Source organism: Chlorocebus sabaeus, chromosome 14, assembly GCF_047675955.1.
Source record: "Chlorocebus sabaeus isolate Y175 chromosome 14, mChlSab1.0.hap1, whole genome shotgun sequence".
Lineage (NCBI taxonomy): Eukaryota > Metazoa > Chordata > Mammalia > Primates > Cercopithecidae > Chlorocebus > Chlorocebus sabaeus.
In genome coordinates, this window is record NC_132917.1 from 48,848,957 (window position 1) to 48,868,204 (window position 19,248).

The 19,248-nt window shown below is 37.3% G+C and overlaps 1 protein-coding gene across 2 annotated transcripts in view; it reads right to left on the bottom strand.

Annotated features, from left to right (window-relative positions):
- FSHR (follicle stimulating hormone receptor) overlaps window positions 1-19,248 on the bottom strand; it is a 189,805-nt gene that overhangs the window by 80,592 nt on the left and 89,965 nt on the right. For both annotated transcript variants that reach the window (XM_007970684.3, XM_007970681.3), the window contains exon 2: window positions 18,903-18,974. In XM_007970684.3, the coding sequence (XP_007968875.3) occupies window positions 18,903-18,974 (72 nt within the window). The remainder of the gene's footprint in view (window positions 1-18,902; window positions 18,975-19,248) is intronic.

Consider the following 19,248-nt stretch of genomic DNA (forward strand, 5'->3'; position numbering starts at 1 on the left):
TTTTCTCTTTGGCGTGGAAAAGGTCAGCTTTGCACTTGGATTTTTACTGCTTGGAATAGACATCCATCCACTTCTAAAACATACTTTTTTTTCCCCAGTGCCAAGTGCTCAAGGCTGAGTGGGAAGTATGAGAAATGTTGAGCAAAAACATGTGCATATGAAGGTTACATACTTGGCAGAAATTTAAGGGTAATTGTTTTCTTCAGACTTGGACACACTTACTATTTTGTGCTGATATGACTATAAGACTCTCAAGATCTAATTTCTTTTAATAGATGAGAGGCAACATGGCACAAAACAAAACATTGTATGGAGAAAGTGCACAGGATGTGATGTCAGAGAAAACTCACCTACATGACTTCCTAGATGTTGATCTCAGGCCAGTTACCAAATTTCCTGAGCTTCATTTTCTTACCTGTGAGATAGGCACAAATACTTGACCCAGCTGCTACTTAAAGGTTGGTATGGGAGATTAATGAGCTAATAGGTATATGAGGCATTTTGAAATTATAAAATAGGATAGCCACACGAAGATATTCATGCTACTACTACAAATAAAATGGATGATAACTCTGAATTTGTGTTTATGTATGTCCTACTTCTCTCCATTAGGAAGCAAGGTTATCATTGTCTTATATCCTATATTATCTGGGCTACACTTCTACACTCATAAATATCTCAGAATAGTAGATTAATGCATGAACTTTGGAGTAAGAATGCCTGGGTTGAAATCCTGGCTTCATCACTTATCAACTGTGTGCTGCTGATGGGCAAGTCACTTCACGACTTTGGCTTCAACCTTCTCACTGTAAGATTAGGATGATAATAAGATTCTTATCAGATAAGACAATGCATATAAAGCGGCTTAGCTCAGTTACTGGCAAAATAATCACACAACAAATGACAGCTGTGATTATTGTTGTTGTTAAGCATTATGAGAACTCCTTGAGTGCAGGGACTGTGTATCTTCATCTTTATTGCTCACAGCATCTATCAGTGACTACCACATAAGTTTCATCAAATCATGTCCTCATCTAATTAGCACACATTTTGTAGATCAAGAAGAATTTGTTGAATCATTGATTGGTGGATGGATTATGCTTCTCTTGTTTGGCTTGGTCTGTCTTATAGTTGCTCACAAGCCGAACAGAGCAAACACAGTAGTGTATTTGTGTGTCAGAAGGAGCTGTACTCAGCCCGAGAAAGCTCATTAGCTCCACAAGCTTCATCCCACAGATATACAGGGACTGATGAAAGTCACAATCTTTTACTCTGTGAACCTTGATAAGTTACTTGATGAATTAGGGGGTGTCATTCATCAGCCTGCACTTGTCTTGAGTATTTGACTGAAGTCTATAAATCTCTTTGTTTTAAAAAGCCTCAACCAGTGATCTCAGATTTTGCCTCATATCCTTAAAGTTAGCATGGAACTTACTCTCTTTGTAGGATTTTTGTTGTTGTTGTTTTGGGACTTGGTGCTGCAGTAAACCACTACCCTCTTTCTCCCAAATCAAATATCTGCTTTACTAAATGAAAAGTTACATCTCAACTGTTTTAACTTGGTTGGACTGAGAGGTTATATGTACATGTGGAGAGAAGCAGTAAAGGAAATTTAAGGGAAAGTATAAAAGGAGTACATTTTAAACAAATATGTGATGACTGACACCTCAATTTTCAACATTCAGTAAAGAAAAACTTCAGTAAAAAATAATAAAACAACCTGAGTTTTCCACCTGGTCAGAGAGTGAGGAGCCCATCCTCAAAAGATGGGATCTCTAAAGCACTAATGTCAGTGTGCTTACAGGACAATCATCCTGCTCTCAAATTTAAGTGTGTGTACACACAGACTTTGCAGTCCAAACAAGTAAGTCAGCCAGGATATGGTTTTTCATGTATTAAAGCAGATGTCCTTAAGCGTATGTTCCACACTAATTAAAATCCTGCCATTAGCAATTCAATCCTTTGGATTGGTCATTACTCACTTTATGACTTTTACAAAAGGCAAATTGTGTTGGAGGAGCCAGTTCACAAATTCCTTAGACTTTTGATGTCAATAAATTCTTCAGATGCTGTCATCCTTACTGGGAAAGAAGAATTACGAACAAGATTTAAAAACCTGAGAGCTTGACTAAAGAAAGATGAGGTGATGGACATTTTATTAGGTTGATTGTACTATCATTTCACAAATATGTACATATATCAAAACTTCAGGTTGTACAGCTTATTTATTGTTATTATTTTTTGAGATGGAGTCTTGCTTTGTTGTCTAGGCTGGAGTGCAGTGGCATGATCTCAGCTCACTGCAAACTCCGCCTCCCAGGTTCAAGTGATTCTCCTGCCTCAGCCTCCTAAGTAGCTGGGTTTACAGGTGCCCACCACCATACCCAGCTATTTTATTTTTTCTGAATTTTTAGTAGAGACAGGCTTTCACCATGTTGGCCAGGCTGGTCTCGAACTACTGACCTCAAGTGATCTGCCAGTCTCAGCCTCCCAAAGTGCTGGGATTACAGGTGTGAGCCACCGTGGCCAGCCTGTACAGCTGAAATAGATACAATTTTTGTATGTCAGTCATACCTCAAGAAAACTGGAAAGAAAAAGTTGAGGATGATTTAAAAAAGTAAAAAAAATTAAAAAGTGGTTTTCTTATACAAAAAAAAGTTGGGCTCTGAAAAATTGGGAAAGGAATCAAGAGGTAGAGACTACAAATTAATAAACTTCACCTGCCATTATCATTCCAGTGTGCCTAACCCTGTGCTAGGTGCTTTGGAGGAATATGAGAAGAGGGAGAGGGCAGGATTAGTAGTCAGTGTGTAGTCAAGCTGAGACACTATGAATGGGAAACAGGGCAAACGTGCTCTCATTATTCATACCTTGCATTTGCACTCACTTTTAACTTTTCAAAGCACACTCACATCCAAGTGCAAATTACATGTTTATAAAACATTTGGCTTCAACAATTGCTATCTCTCTGCCCAGACTCTCTCAGAACCTCAGACCCACTGGAATGGCTAACTTCTGCTTCATTCATTTAGGCTCCTCTGGCATTTACCCCTAGCTCCTGTACTTTTCCTCTCTGCCTGTTTAACTTCTGGAATGGTTATATATAAAAGCACATCTTTGGTCATTTGATTGCTGTGTAGGCTGGCCAGGGTGAATCTGAGCACTGCAGGGGAGGTTTATGAAGTGTAAGATTCAGGTAATTTATTTGTTGAAAGGTGGACAGGCAAGTAGGTCCATATTCTATTTGAATCTTTTACTGTTTAAAGCATCTTATTAAGCCATAAACAGCCCAGATGGATGCGGTTGTGATAGGCAAGGGCTAAATGAGGAAATAAAAATAAATAGTTTGTGCATTGATTGAAGCTTACCTTTAGATGGCTTCTTTTTATTTTAACTCCATCTATTAAAAAGAGCTAGAAAAGTCCCCAGAGCAGAGCCACAAGGATATTTTTAACTCAAGTATTATGCTGCCTTAATTGTATCTTCACTGGATAGACAAAAATATTGAGTTACTGGCAAGGAGGAAAAAAAGAGACCAGTTCATTTTCTGGTATATCTCTGAGCACTGGCAAATGTAATTCACTGGAAGGTCTCACACATAGCTTGCTTTATCAAGGAGAATCCAAAGGGAAAGTGTGGCTGAAGCAGAAGTTGTAAAAGGTAGATAAGATGACCTCACTTGGCTGTTGAGTAGAAAATGGAAGAAGATTGTGTTTGACAGCAAGTCAGAAATGCCTTGAGTAACCTCTGTCATATCTTAGCACCTGGAAGTCTTAGTTGCTGAATGACAGATACCAAGCAGAAGTCACCAGGACCATGAATGCTTGGAGCATCAAATGGCCAAGAGGGTGGAGGATATCAGAGAGGAAAGATGTAAATGAGGGCATATCTGTGCTCTCCCAAGCAAGGGAGCACCTATGACCTACATCTTCATTATTATAAGCTTATTAGCTCACAGTGGGCCTGTCGCCTGCATTCTTCTTGTATTTTCTTCCTTATAATCCCTTTCAGTCAAGGCAATCACACTCTATCCTCATGGATAAAGCATAAGTGACTGAAGTGTGAAGAGTTATTATGAGTATAGGGTTGGGGACAGCTATAAAATTACAAATCTCAAGAACTCTGCTTTCTTTACCAGACTCATATAGCCCCTACTCTAATATATAAGAAGAAATAAAAACTAAACCCAAATAAAAGAAAGAAGCAAAAAATCCAGACATATAAATACAAAGCTAATGAATTATTCCCTTTCTGATCTGGGCAGTTCTTAGATATTGTAGAGTTTATTTTTAAGGACACACCTAGCAAGTTAAAAATAGGGAGACTTAATGGAAACACTAAAACCACATCAACCCAAAAAGTGACAAGAAAAGAGCTTCCTGTTTTCTTCGTTGAAGCAATAAATACAACAAAAATAGTTATTTTCAGAATATTTATGGAGAACAGGAAATGAATGACATAAGGACTTTCACCTTCTAGACACTAACTCACGTTTAACCTTGGTCAATAATAACAACTTAACTGGCCCAAATCTTACATTTCCCAACTGATGACTAAATTAATTTGCAACTTAACAGCCAGCTTAGTTTGCAAGCCCTTGTACTAAAGCTACTCTTAGCAGGAACTTTACCCGGAAATGAGTTTGCAGGCTGGAACTTGAAAGCAAAATAGCTCCAAGAAGAGGTTTCCTTTACTCTGTGGCTATAGGAGTAGAAAACGAATCTAGGTTCTGGTTTGTGACAGTTCCAGGGGCTTAGGCACAGACATCCTTTCCTCTAATAACAAATGTCACCAAAGGAAGCTAATAGCTTTAATTTTCCCGTCAATCCCACTTTAGTAGGAACATGTAGGAAAATGGTAGATTCCAACTAAAATAAGCCTTGTGTAGCAGAAAGGACCAGACTACCTTGGGTTTAAATCTCAGCTTCACCACATAAGGATCCTCTGAGATTGCTTGGTTTCTTACCTTTTGTGAACGTCAGTGTCCCTGTCTCTAAAGTGTGGATTAACTGAGATGTAGTACTTAGAACACCTGTCCCAGAATAGGTGTGGAATAATTGCTGATTTTAAAAATCAACTTTGTTGAAATATAATTTGACAAATAATAAAATGCATTCATTTTAACTCTTCCATCTGTTACTACTACCACAATCAAGATATAAAATATCTTCACCACGTTAAAAAAGTTTCCTTGTCTGCCTTCCCAGACAATCCCTATCACCACCCCGGGAACCAGGCAACTGCTAATCTTTCTGTTACCATAGATTAGATTTTCTTCTTTTTTTGAGTTTCATATAAATAGAATCATATGGTATACCTTCTGTGTCTGGCTTCTTTGCTTACTATAATGCTTTTAAGAGACTTAACCATGTTGTTTTACGTATTAGCAGTGTATTCTTTTTTATTACTGTTCAGTATTAAATTGTGTGGGTATCATACCATTTGTTTACCCATTGGCCTGCTGATGGATATTTGAGTGATTTTCTGTTTGGGACTATTATGAATAAATCTGTTATGAACATTCTTGCAGTCTGTGTGTGGAAACACATGTATTTATTTCTCTTGGGTCAATATAAGAAACTGACAAACTCTTTACCAAAGAGGTTGTACAATTTTAAATTCTCACTAAGGGCATATGAGAGTTCCAGTTGCTCCACAGCCTCACCAGTAACCCAGTATTATCAGCTTTTAATTTTGCCCATTTTAGTGCGTATGTAATAGTATTTCATTATGGTTTTAAATTGCATTTTGCTAATGATTAATGATGAGCATCTTTTCATATACTTATTGCCCATTCATGTATCTTTTTTTGTGAAGTATCTGTTCAGATATTTTGCCCATTTTAAATTAGATTATATGTCTACTTATTTTTTACTTCTTTATGTATAGAAAGATATATTATTGATACAAGTCCTTCTTCAGATAGATGTATTGCAAATATTTTCTCTCATGTGGTTTGGTTGTCATTTTCTTGATGGTGTCTTTTTTAAATTTTTAATTGTCTTTTGAAAAGCAGAAGTTTTTTCTTTCAATGAAGTCCAAAATAACACTTTTATTTTATGCTTAATGTGTTCTACTTAAGGAATCTTTGCCTATCCTGTGATTGTAAAATATTTTCTCCTAACAGTTTTAAAATGTTAGTTTTTGCTTTTAAGTCAATTATCCACTTAAATTTTGTGTATAACATGAGGTAAGGGTTGGGGTTTATTGTTTTCTGCATATGGATACAGAGTTGATTCAGCATCATTTTTGGAAAAAAACTATTCTTTCCCTGTTGAATTCTATAAAACAAACTCTTTCGGGATATAGATGATGAGAGAACGTTTCCTAACTCATTTTATAATACAGGTAGAACAAAATCAAATGACAAGAAAATAAGCATACAAACTAATATTGCTTCAAATATAGATAAAACATTTTAAACAAAATATTAGCAAATCAAAATTTGTGTGTATGGACAATTTTTAACAAATACAAATCGGATTATGTCATTTCGTGGCTCAACACATCCCATTTAATCCTAATCACACTAAATATGGCACCGAAATATGTCCCCATGGTCTATCAGGTACTATATGACCTCACTCCTAGCTTCCTCTTTGATCTTATGTCCTGCCAACCTCCTCTTTGTTTTATTCTTCTCCAGCTACAACATGTAGATAACACTTTACATGCTCATGAATGTTCTTTGTACAAATTGGATTCTGACTAAACTATCATCTACCTAGTGTCTTTCAACCTAGATGTACATTAGAATCATCAAGGGAGCTTTAAAAAATGATTAATGCTTAGACCTCGCCCTGGACAAATGGAATAAAAATCTCTGGAAATGATATTTGGGCATGTACATTATTTTTAAAGTTCTCCAGGGGATTCTAAAGTGCAATCTAAGAAGAGAACCACTCAACGTCATTTTCTTGTTATTCCCAGAGACTCAAATCCCCTCTTTCCATTCAGAGATCTAACCAGTCTAACACTGGCCTTTCATTTTTTACCAGGAGCCAGAATAATCATCAGCCTCTCCTTTTTGCTTTGAGTAAGTGGGACTCAAGGCTGCTTTGCCCATTAACTCTCAGAATCACAGAAGGTTGGCTTAGGAAGGAACTTAAGTCATATAACAAGGAGGTGCTCAGAGGGGCAAAGCTGAGTGGAACCCAAATTTTCTAGCACTGTTGCAGTTACAGTTTTAGTTACCTGATTTACTTCCTTTCCTTTTATCTGTGCTGAGTGAGCCTGAAGATCTGAGAATTGGGAACATCCTCAACTTTTTTAATGTGCTTGCAACAATTCTCATTCAATAAATCTTTCTCTCTGAAAGTCCCTCTGTTAAGTTAACTTTTCTTTCCTCAGTAATCTGGGGGTGGAGGCTGGAGTGTCAGACTAGTGTTCTCATTTTTATATGCAAATAAATCACTCGATTATATTTTTTGTCCTTATGTTATCATGAATATTTCAAATGAATTTTATGTGGTTCATATTTATGGTTTGGGAGCTATTTCACATTTTGGCTTATTGCCGCCTCATCTGCATATACCATATCTCAGCTGATGTTGATTGGTCTCATTTACATATTCATCATGCTCCTATTTCCAAAGATATTTTGTTATAAACTAGCTTTCCCCCCACCTCCAGTGTTATAATAACACATAGATGTGTTTTTAAATTGAACTCATTTCCATACATAATTTTTCTGGTTACCATAAATCACCACATTGTCACCTACTCCCCCCACCCTATTCAATGTAATCTTCACACTTTATACCAAGCTGACATATGGCTCCGAAGTAATTAAAGACAATGTAAACAGTTTACAGTGCACTTTGCAAAGCCACTTCACGTTGCAGAGAGTTTAATGATTTCTTTTTTCCCCCAACAAGTCTCAAAGCAATGAAGAATAGGGAGGTTTGAGATAGTGATACCGATACAAGCTAAGGTGTGAATAGTGGACATTTCATTTCTAATGGAGAAACTTCCTGGTTCTTAAAAACAAGCAAACAAACAAACAAAATGGTCCTTTCCCTGTTGACTTCTGATAGAAGTAGAGGAGGCTGGGTTAAACTGGGCTAATAAATGAGGAAGACTCATCAGCAACGGTTGGGGAATTTTTTTCCCAATCATTTTAACAAGAGGATGGGGGTAAGAAATAAATTCGTCAAATGCCAGTGTTGTGCCAGATAGTGAGATTGAGTATAAAGGGCCTTGACAACTCTTTGAAATAGACCTTAGTATTAACATTTTTCCAGATTAGGGAGATGAGGATTAGAGAGGTTGAAACACTTGTATAACATAGAGACAGATCTAAAGAGAGAAGAAAATAAAGATGTGTGAACTCAGCATCTCTGCAGACTAGTCTAGTTCCATGTAGGTGAGATACATTCTATTCTGCAATATCTTTTTCTATTGCTTACCCATTGTGTTACCTTGGACACAGAATTTGATCTATTTAAGCCTGTTTCCTTATCTATAACATAGCACTAACAATGTTACCTATCTCCTGTGTGACTGGGAGGATGAAAAAAGTGATGAATGTAGCTCTGTGTGTGGACCCCAGCAAGTATGCTCCCAGGTCAACCTAGTAGCTGTGTGCGCCTGTCTTGGCTGAAGGAATAGCCCACAGATTGCTGCTGGCAGACATGCCTCCAAGCTGGCTAAGCAGGCTTGCACCCACATCCTGAATCTAAGAAACAGCCCCAGAATCCACCCAAAGAAAACACACACACCCACATCAGCCAATAGCCCATCCAACCATGTCCAAGGCCTACACAACATCCCTGTGGGCCACCCCAAGCAGACATACCCCCAGGCCAGCCAAGTAGCTGTGTGCCTACATCTGGACCTGAGAGAGATCCCCAGGTAGGCATGCTCTCAAGCCAGTGGAGCACCCATGCACCCATGTCTCCGGTCAGAATAACAGCCACATTGCCCGAACCCCAGTGAGCCAGACCCTGAGTTGGCCAACCTACTGTGTGCACACATGTACCTGTGACCTGACAAACAGTCTAGCAAGCCCACCCCTAGTAAAGCCACAGCACAACAACTGCAGACTCTCTCAGCTTAGGCTGCTGAGACACTTACAAACATTACTAGCATGGATTACAGCAAAATAAATGCCACAGATACTATGCTATTGTATCCACCTAGAACCAAAGCGAAGCACTTCACCAAAACAACACCCCATGACCCAACCAAATGAATGTCTTTTCTTATAAAACCTACTTCATAAAATTGGAAGAGGTGACTGACCAGATAAAAATCAATGTAGGGATACATCAAAGATGAAATAGCAAGGAAACATGACACCTTAAAGGAACACAATGATTCTCCAGTCACAGACCATAATTATAAAGAAATATATAAAATGCCAGAAAAAGAATTGAAAATAAGAATTAAGGAAACTCAGTGAGATACAAGAGAATACAGATAGACAATTTAATCAAATCAGGAAAACAATGCATAACTTGAATGAGAAATTTGGCAAAGCGATAGCACAAAAAAGAGCCAAACAGAAATCTTACAGCTTAAGAAGTCAATGAGATATAAAAGGAACCAGTTGAAAGCTTCAATAACAGATTGACCAAGCAGAAGAAAAAATATCTGAACTTGAAGATAGGTCTTTTGAAAGAGCACAGGCAACAATAAATAAATAATAAACAATGATGAAGAAAGTTTACAGAATTTATGAGGCATAGTTAACCAAATAAATATTCATATTATAGGAATTTCAGAAGGAGAAGAGAAAGGAAAAGGCATAAAAAGCATATTTAATAAAATAATAGCTGAAAATTTCTCATGTCTTGGGAGAGAGATGACCATCCAGATCCAGGAAGCTCAAAAAAAAAAAAAAAAAAAAAAGAAAGCCCAAATAGAGTCAACCCCAAAACTCCTTTCCAAGGCACATTACAGTCAAATAGTCAAAAGTCAAAGAAAAAGAGAAACTTTTAAAAACAGGAAGAGAAAAGCCTCAAGTCACACATTAAAAATCCACATTGGATGAAGAGTAGACTTCTTAGCACAAACCCTACAGGCCAGGGGAGAATAGGATGATATATTCAAAGTAAGATTACTAAAAGAAAAAAGCTGCAAGACAAGAATACTATACCCAGCAAAGCTACATTTCAGAAATGAAGGAGAAATAAAATATTTCAGGGACAAGAAAAAAATATAAGGGAGTTGACCACAACTAGATATGCCAAAAGGAGTATTACATCTGGAAGTAAAAGGACTGAAACCAACATCATGACAACATGCAAAACTCTAAAACTCACTTTTAGAACTGATACACAAAGGACAAAGAGAAAGTAATCAAGCCTATCACTATAGAAAACCACCTAATTGCAATAACTAAAAATAAGAGAGGAAGAGAAACAAACGATATACAAAACAAGCAGAAAACAATTAATGGCAGGAGTAAGTCCTCACCTATTAATAATCTTGAATGTAAATAGATTAAATTCCCCATTTAAAACATACAGACTGGTGAAATAGCTTTTTTAAAAGACCCAAATAAATGCTGCCTACAAGAAACTTACTTTACCTATAAAGATACATAGACTGAAAGTGAAGGGATTGAAAAAAGATATTCCTTATAAACAAAACCCAAAAGTGAGCAGGAATAGCTATACTTACATCAGAAAAACAGACTTAAGTTTAAAGATGTAGAAAGAGATACAAATTAACATTATAAAATAATAAAAGGATCAATTCATCAAGAAATCATTAAAATTGGAATATATATATATATGTATATATATTTTTAGCCAACACCAGAGCCCACAGATATAAAAAGCAAATATTATTAGACCTAAAGAGAGAGATAGACCACAATGCATTAGTAGTTGGAGACTTCAACACCCCACTCTCAGCATTGGATAGATTTTTTAGAGTGAAAATCAACAAAGAAACATTGGATTTAAACTGCACCACAGACCAGACAGACACTTACAGAACATTTCATCCACCAGCTGCAGAATACACATTCTTATCATCAGCAAATGAAATACTTTTCAGAATTGGCCATATTGTTAGGACAATAAACAAGTCTCAAAAAATTTAAAAAAATATCAAAATTATATCAACTACCTTATAATACCACAATGGAATAAACCTAGAAATCAATAACAAGAGAAACATTTGAAAGCATACACCACGTGGAAATTAAACAGCACATTTCTGAATGATCAATGGGTAAAGAGGAAATTAAGAATAAAATTTAAATCTTTCTTAAAACAAATGAAAATGAAAACACAAAATACCAAAACCTGTGGGACAGAGCAAAAGCAGAATTAAGAGGCAAGTTTATAGCATTAACCCCCCATATGAAAAGACAAGAAAGATTTCCCAGCCTCAAATAAACCAATTAACAGTGCAACTCAAGGAACTAAAAAAGCAAGAACGAACCACACCAAAAATTAGTAGAACAGAAAAATAATAAATATCAGAGTACAAATAAATGAAATTAACAGTAAAATAATAACACGAGATCAATGAAATAGAAAGTTGCTTTTCTGAAACGATAAACCAAATGAACAAACCATTAGCTAGGCTAAGAAGAAAAGGGAGAATTCTCAAATAAAATCAGAAATGAAAAACATACACAATCACAGTAGCAGTAGTAGTAACATTGCAGTGGTTACTAAAAAAATACAAAGGATCATTAAAGATTGCTATGAACAAGTATACACCAATAAATTTGAAAACCTGGATACATTCTTAGACATACACAACCCACCAAGATTGAACTAAGAATAAATAGAAAGTCTGAATAGACCAATAATAAGTGAAAAGTTTGAACAGGTAATTGAAAATCTCCCAGTAAAGAAAAGCCCAGGACCAGATGGCTTCACCACTGAATTCTACAGAACCTTTGGAAAATAATTAATACCGATTTTTCTCAAACTGTTCTAAAAATTGAAACAGAGGGAACTCTTTCTAACCCATTCTCAGAGGCCAGCATTGCTCAGATACCAGACAAGGACATAACAAAAAAAAAAAAAAAAAAAGAAAACATAAGCCAATATTCCTGATGGGGATAGATGCAAAAATCCACAACAAAATCCTAGTAATCCAAAACCAATAAGACATCAAAGAGATAATACAAGAGAATTAAGTGGGATTTATCTGAGAAATGCAAGAATGTTTTAACATATGCAAATTTGTAAACACGATACATTACAGCAACAGAATGAAGGACAAAATTCATATGGCCATGTCAATAAATATAGAAGCAGCATTTGGTAAAATTTAACATGCTTTCATGATAAAAACTCTCAATTAGGTACAGAAGGAAAGTACCTCATCACAATAAAGGCCATATATGACAGACCTTCAGCTAATATCATATGGACTGAGGGAAAGCTGAAAACTTTTTCTCTTAAGAACTGGAATAATACAATAATTTCCACCATCACCATTCTTATTCAACATAGTATTGAAAGTTCAAACCAGAGCAATTAGGCAAGAGGAAGAAATGAAGGGCATCCAAATTTGAAAAGAGGAAGTCAAATTGTCCCTGTTTTCAAATGACATATATACAGAAAAACTGGCCAGGCACAATGGTTCATGCCTGTAATCCCAGCACTTTGGGAGGCTGAGGCAGGCGGATCATGAGGTCAGGAGATTGAGACCATCCTGTTCAACATGGTGAAACCCTGTCTCTATTAAAATACAAAAAATTAGCTAGGCATGGTGTCACATGCCTGTAGTCCCAACTACTCAGGAGGCTGAGGCGGGGAAATCGCTGGAACCAGGAGGCAGTGGTTGCAGTGAGCAGAGATCGTGCCACTGTACTCCAGCTTGGTGACAGAGTAATACTCCATCTCCATATCCCCCTCCCACCAAAAAACAAAAACAAAAAAACAACCTTTAAGACTGATAAACAAATTCAGTTAAGTCGAAGGATACAAAATCAACCAACAAAAATCAGTAGCATGTCTATCCACTAGCAATAAACTAGTTGGAAAAAAAAAAAGAAGGCGTTCCATTTACAAAATCTACAAAACCAAACCAAACCCCAGGAATAAATTTAACTCAGGAGGAAAAAGGCCTTTACAGGGGAAACCACAAAACACTCGTGAGATAAATTGAAAAGGATATAAACCATTGGAAAAACATACCAATCTCATGGATGTGAAGAATTAATATTGTTAAAATGACCTTACTAACTAAAGCAATCTAAAGATTCAATGCAATTACTATCAAAATACCAATACAGTTCTAGGCACAGTGGCCCATACTTGGAACTCCAGCACTTCGGGTGATTGGTGCAGAATGATCACTTGATTCCAGGAGTTCAGGACCAGGCTGGACAACATAGTGCCCATCTATTTAAGAAAATAAAAAAATAGCTGAGTATGGTGGCACATGCCTGTAGTACTAGTTACTTGGGAGGCTAAGGTAGGAAGGAAGATTGCTTGAGCCCAGGAGTTTGAGGCTGCAGTGAGCCATGATCACACTCCTGCCTAAGACCTTGTCTCTAAAAATTAAAAAAAAAAAAATGTAAAAAGCCAACAACAATGCTGTCATTCACAGAAACAGAAAAAAATTATTTAAGCTTGTTTGGGAGGATTTGCTCGGTCTTTTGCCACTGTACCCTGCTTTGAGAAAATCATATCTTGGAAAAACCCTAAATTAAACCAGCTTAATATGAACTGAGTGTTTGCAGTAACAAAAGTCTTCTCTTTTTTTTTTTTTTTTTGAGACGGAAGTCTCGCTCTTTCACCCAGGCCGGACCACAGTGGCACAATCTCGGCTCACTGCAAGCTCTGCCTCCCGGGTTCACGCCATTCTCCTGCCTCAGCCTCCTGAGTAGCTGGGACTACAGGCGGCCGCCACCGCGCCCTGCTAATTTTTTATATTTTCAGTAGAGACTCGATTTCACCGTATTAGCCAGGATGGTCTCGATATCCTGACCTCGTGATCTGCCCGCCTCAGCCCCCCAAAGTGCTGGGATTACAGACATGAGCCACCGTGCCCAGCCAAGTCTTCTGTTTTCAAAGGAAATCTTCATCAGTGCTGTAAATATGTCAAAGACCTATTTGCACTCTGTTGTTTCTTGTAGCACTATCCACAATAGCCAAGGTATGAAATCAACTTACATGTTCACAAATAAAGAAAAGGATAAAGAAAATGCTATATATATATTATATATAATATATATATGTATGTGACACACACAATGGAATACTATTTAGTGATGAAAGGGAGCAAAATTCTATCATTCACAGCAACATAGATAATCTTGGAGGATATTATGTTAAGTGAAATAAGTTAGGCACAGAAAGGGAAATACTACATGTTCTTATTCATACGTGGAAGCTAACAAATTTGACCTCAAAGAAGCAGAGAGTAGAATAGTGGTTATTGGAGGCAGGGAAGTCTATGTGGGAGGGGGTACCCAAATATTGGTTAATAGATATAAAAGTACAGCAAAATAGGAGGAATAAGTTCTAATGTTTTATGGCACTATAGGGCAACTATAATTAACGACAATTTGCTGTGTATTTTCAAATATGTAGAAGAAGCAGATTTTGAATGTTTCTGAAACAAAGAGATGATAAATATATGAGGTGTGAGATATGATCATTACCGAATGTATATATGTATCAAAATAGTACACTATACTCAATTATTTTATAATTATTTTGTGTTGCAATTATTATAAATATGTACAATTATGTGTCAATTAAAAATTATAAAAGAAAAAAGGAAAAAAACTGTGGAACAATAACAAAAAGAAAAAAGTGGTAAGGCATGAGGAGTTTTGTGTGTGTCTGTGTGTGCGCGCATGCCTGGTGGGGCAAATATGGAAGATGACATCATTTATGAATTTAGAAAATATTACTCTATGATGAAAAAGGATGAGGGAGAGGGAAGATCATGCTGGTAAATGGGGACAGCACAAGCTGAAGGCTGTTGTAGTTACACAAGTGTTCTGGTTTAAATGTTTTTTTCCTCCCCAAATTTCCTATTCAAACTCAATCTCCACTCCAACGTTGGGAAATGTGGCCTTTTGAGAGTGGTTTAGGGCCCACACCACAAGGGCCCATCCTCATGAAGAGATTAATGTTGCCATTTAAAAGGGCTTTTGGGAGTGGGTTCTCTCTCTTCTGCCATGTAGGGACATGTTTGTCCCCTTTTGCCCTTCCACCTTCCACCATGTGAGGACTCAGCAAGAAAGCCCTCACCAGATGCTGGAGTCTTGATTTTGGACTTTCAAGTCTCCATAACTGTGAGAAAATAAATTTCTGTTCCTTGTAAATTATCTAGTCTGCAGTATTTTCTTATAGCAGCACAAATGGACTAAGATACCAAGGAAAGAGTGTGGTAGCTGGAGAAAGAGATGAGTGGATAGGTTAGATGTGTAACAAGAAGGTAAAAACAACAGGATCTGGTGTTATACTTCAGTACGAAGTTTCTAAATTCTGATCTTGGCTTTAAAGAATAATCAAAGGATCTGAGAAACTGTAAATTCTGAGTACAATCTGATAAATGTACTGTTAATATTATGAATACAGAGTTATGGTTTGGAAGAACTTGGAAAGTTCTGGAAAAGCTCTGTAGAAAAGTAAACATTTCATCTGGTCCCCAAATGACAAGCAGGATTTTATGAAGTGAAATTTTAGACAGAGGGACAGCATCTACATAAGAACAGTGTGAAAGTATATTTTGTTCATTTGTTTATTTGTTGATTCATTCCCCTGCAATTATTTTTGATCCCTTTATGTGCCAGACATTGTCCAAAGAGCAAGCTGTCACATTCTAAATATGCAATATGATGTCTGGTAATAATAGTGCTTGGGGAATAGAAAATTGTTCCACCTGGTGAGAGTGTAAGGTACACAGTACATATGGTGGGAGATAAAGGGTTTTGATTCCTGTGCCAGGAACTTATGACTTAAGTCTGTGGTGAGGAGGATCCCTAGAAGTTCTTCTGCAAGAGAATTTGAACAGTGCAAGTCTGGCAGCAGAGTGGCAGGAAGATTGGAGCTGGGATAGGCATAGAAGCTTCATACAGTAGGCTATGTAAGTGCTGATGAGACTTTGGGTCTAATAGCAACAGGAATGAGAAGAGGGCTGGATATCAGAGTACATCTGAGAGGCAGTCAGTAGGACTGGAAGAGCACCTTGGCATAAGGGATAGAGAATGCACCTGAGTCAAGGGAGACTGGATTTTCCTTGTTTGGGAACTTGGGCAGATGGTGACATTATTCACTGGGCAATATGGGAAGATGAGAAATTTAAAAATAAAGATAAGCTAGTTCTGAGTATGTTGAATTTCAGGTATTTGCAGTTCACTCAAATTTAGATGTTTAGGCATCTTTCCAATTCAAAACAAGAATTATGGCCTCACAAGAGAGGTGGAGGATGCAGATGAAAGTTTAGGAACCCTGGTAATAAGACATTATCTGACAACTGGTCATTTGAGGGTAGAGCTAGAATAAAAGAAAATGGCCAAAAATAGAGCCCTAGAATACCTAAATTTTTGAAGGGCAGTTGAAGAACAAGAGAGATTAAGAGAACTGGATATGGAGCAATCTGGGAGGTTAATAGGGAGGCAGTAGAGTGTGGTATCCCAGAAGTTAAGTGGGGAAAGGGTGTTGAGGAGAATGACATTAATGATGAATGAAATTTAAAGACTACATGTAAGGTAAGTAGAAGAGGATAAAGTAGAAGTCATTGGATCTTGTAGCGATGGTATTTTTGAGTTCTTCAATAGAATAATTTAATAGTGTTGAAGAATTTTTGGCCAAATAGTGAGTGGGCAGGCTAAGAAGTGATTGAAAAGAGAGGATGGAGAGGTAGTGAATGTAGGCAACTCTTTCAACACAGTGGTCTTGATGGGGAAGAGAGAAAAAGTTAGCATAATAGGAAGGTGGAATTTATCAGAAAACTTTTCTTTTATTCTTTCCAATATGGATAGGTGAAAGTTGGTCACATGTGCAGAATGAATGAAAAGGACTTTGTGATTTGCAGAGAGGGAGATACTGAAGAAAAAGCCAATATTTATTAAGTTCAGGAAACTGATTAACAACTATAAGAACACAAGTGAAGGAGATAAGTCTGGAAAGGAGATGAGAACTTCTTGGTGACCAAGAGTGTAAGGTGAGACAATGGACAAAGGTGAGCACGGAGACTGAGGAATAACCAAGTCTCCTCAGGTTCAGTTCGGTGCTGGGCCCTCTGCTAGAAAATGCTTTGAAGCCTTTTGGTATATATAAAAAAAGATCAATTTTATTTTGGCATATCACTGTGTCAGTTCAGGCTGATTAATGAAGACATGAGGTAAAAATGTACAACTGTGTCTGGGCAAGTTGGGTTACTGAGCCAGCTGCTGTGTCTCTTGGATTGTTGCTCTGTCAGCTCAGCTCAACCGTTCATATCGTCACAGGAAGGTCTTGCTTGAGGCTGAATACCCAATGAGGGGTCATTCATTGCTGGATTAAACTTGATTAAAGTAGCTTATTTGTGACATCTGAAATGCCTGTCTTTAGAATTCTATGAACTTATAGTGATGTTTAGGGACCCAGGGATATCCAATAGTCATTTCGTCTACGTTAATTCCAGGCAAGGGAATGGTGAATTCATCCAGGAATACATCTTGATCACAAAGCTCTCCAACTCTACTGTTTCCTTGGTTTCCTTGGTGAACTCTGTTCAGGTTTGTGTCCCCATCTTCTAATCCCTGTGATAGTTGAATGTCCTCAGTGAGGTAAACCCGGAAGATTACAGGTCTTAAATTGGGCTCTCCTCCAACATGGGGATAGAAATTGGAAATCACATAAGCCCCTTTTAAAAACTCCTCTTTTAATACACAGAGGAGGAAACCAAGGCCCTAAAAGGTAAAATGCTTTAATAAGGTTATGCAGTAATTTTATATTAAAACTAACACTGAAACCAGGATTCTGACCACCCTTCTTTAAGCAGGTGGCTTAATTGCTGGAACATAATGACGTCTTCTATACTTTGTGATTCTTTTGTTAATGGATTCCTTTTTTGCTTCTTCAAACTCCAGGAAGTACTATTCTTAAAGGGATATAAAATAACCAAAAAGATACATTTAATGACTTCAAGAAAGAAACACATGAACTAAAGGTTTTCTTTCTTGCTTTGCTTTCATTCCCTTCTGTATATACTCTGTCTATTCATTGCTATACTCACTGGTGTTAACGTCATGAATCCTGCCTGTCTCACCGCAGAGAAGAATGTATTTCCCCGGCCCTGAATGCCCAGGAGGTGGTACCAAGAGCCTTAAAAGGGAGGGAGGATTACTTTAAGTGTGGGAGGATTTGCTCTACCTTTTACTACTGCACCCTGCTTTGAGAAAACCATGTCTTCGAAAAACTCTAAATTAAACTAGCCCCCAATGTGAACTGAATGTCTGCAGTAACAAAGGAGGCCTCTCTTCAAAGAAAATCTCAATCAGTGCTGTAAACTTTTCTAGTACTTTGAAATGTTTATATATCAATTACTACTGGCCTGCATATATACCTTGGAAACAAGAAGTCTAGAGAATCTCTACAGCATAAATGTTAAGTCCTGCTGTCAATTAAAAATTAATCACAAATAGTAGAAAGTATCTTTGAAAGAGATTGGATGTCTGCAGAAAAAAAAGAGGCTGTGGTTTATGAAAATTCCATTCACAGGTACTCTGGGAGCAACCCCTTATTTGAGAAATGACAAAAATTGCTTGGAGTGCTCTTTTGCTCATTTCAATGGCCTCACTGAAAGACTCCACACTATCATTTAGGAACCATGGTAACACAATAAAATGTGAGGAGATGCAGAAAGTTTGGCTGACCATGTCAGTTCGGCTACTAAGTGCAGATAATCATACTAGATGTGGTCTGAAGTTACTCCCTATAGCCCCCTTGAGGCATTCACTCACAGCAGTGCCGGGTACATACATTTTCTCCAGGTCCCCAAATCCTGAAAATGCACCTTTTTGGATGACTCGAAGCTTGGTGAGGACAAACCTCCTGCAAAGAGAGTAGAAATAAAATATCACAACCTATTTATTAATAAGTAATTGAGTTGCTAATGTATTAATATCAGCAAACAGCTAACATATACTAAGTGCTTGCCATAAAGTAATGTTGAAATTGCTTTTACATTCTCTCTTTTCATCCTGTCTACAAGTAGTGATACTGGCACTATTAGTCTTTCCATTTTGCATAAGGAAACTAGAGTTTAGGGAGAATAAAAAACTTACCCAGGGTCACATGGCTGATACATGACAGAGATGGAATATGA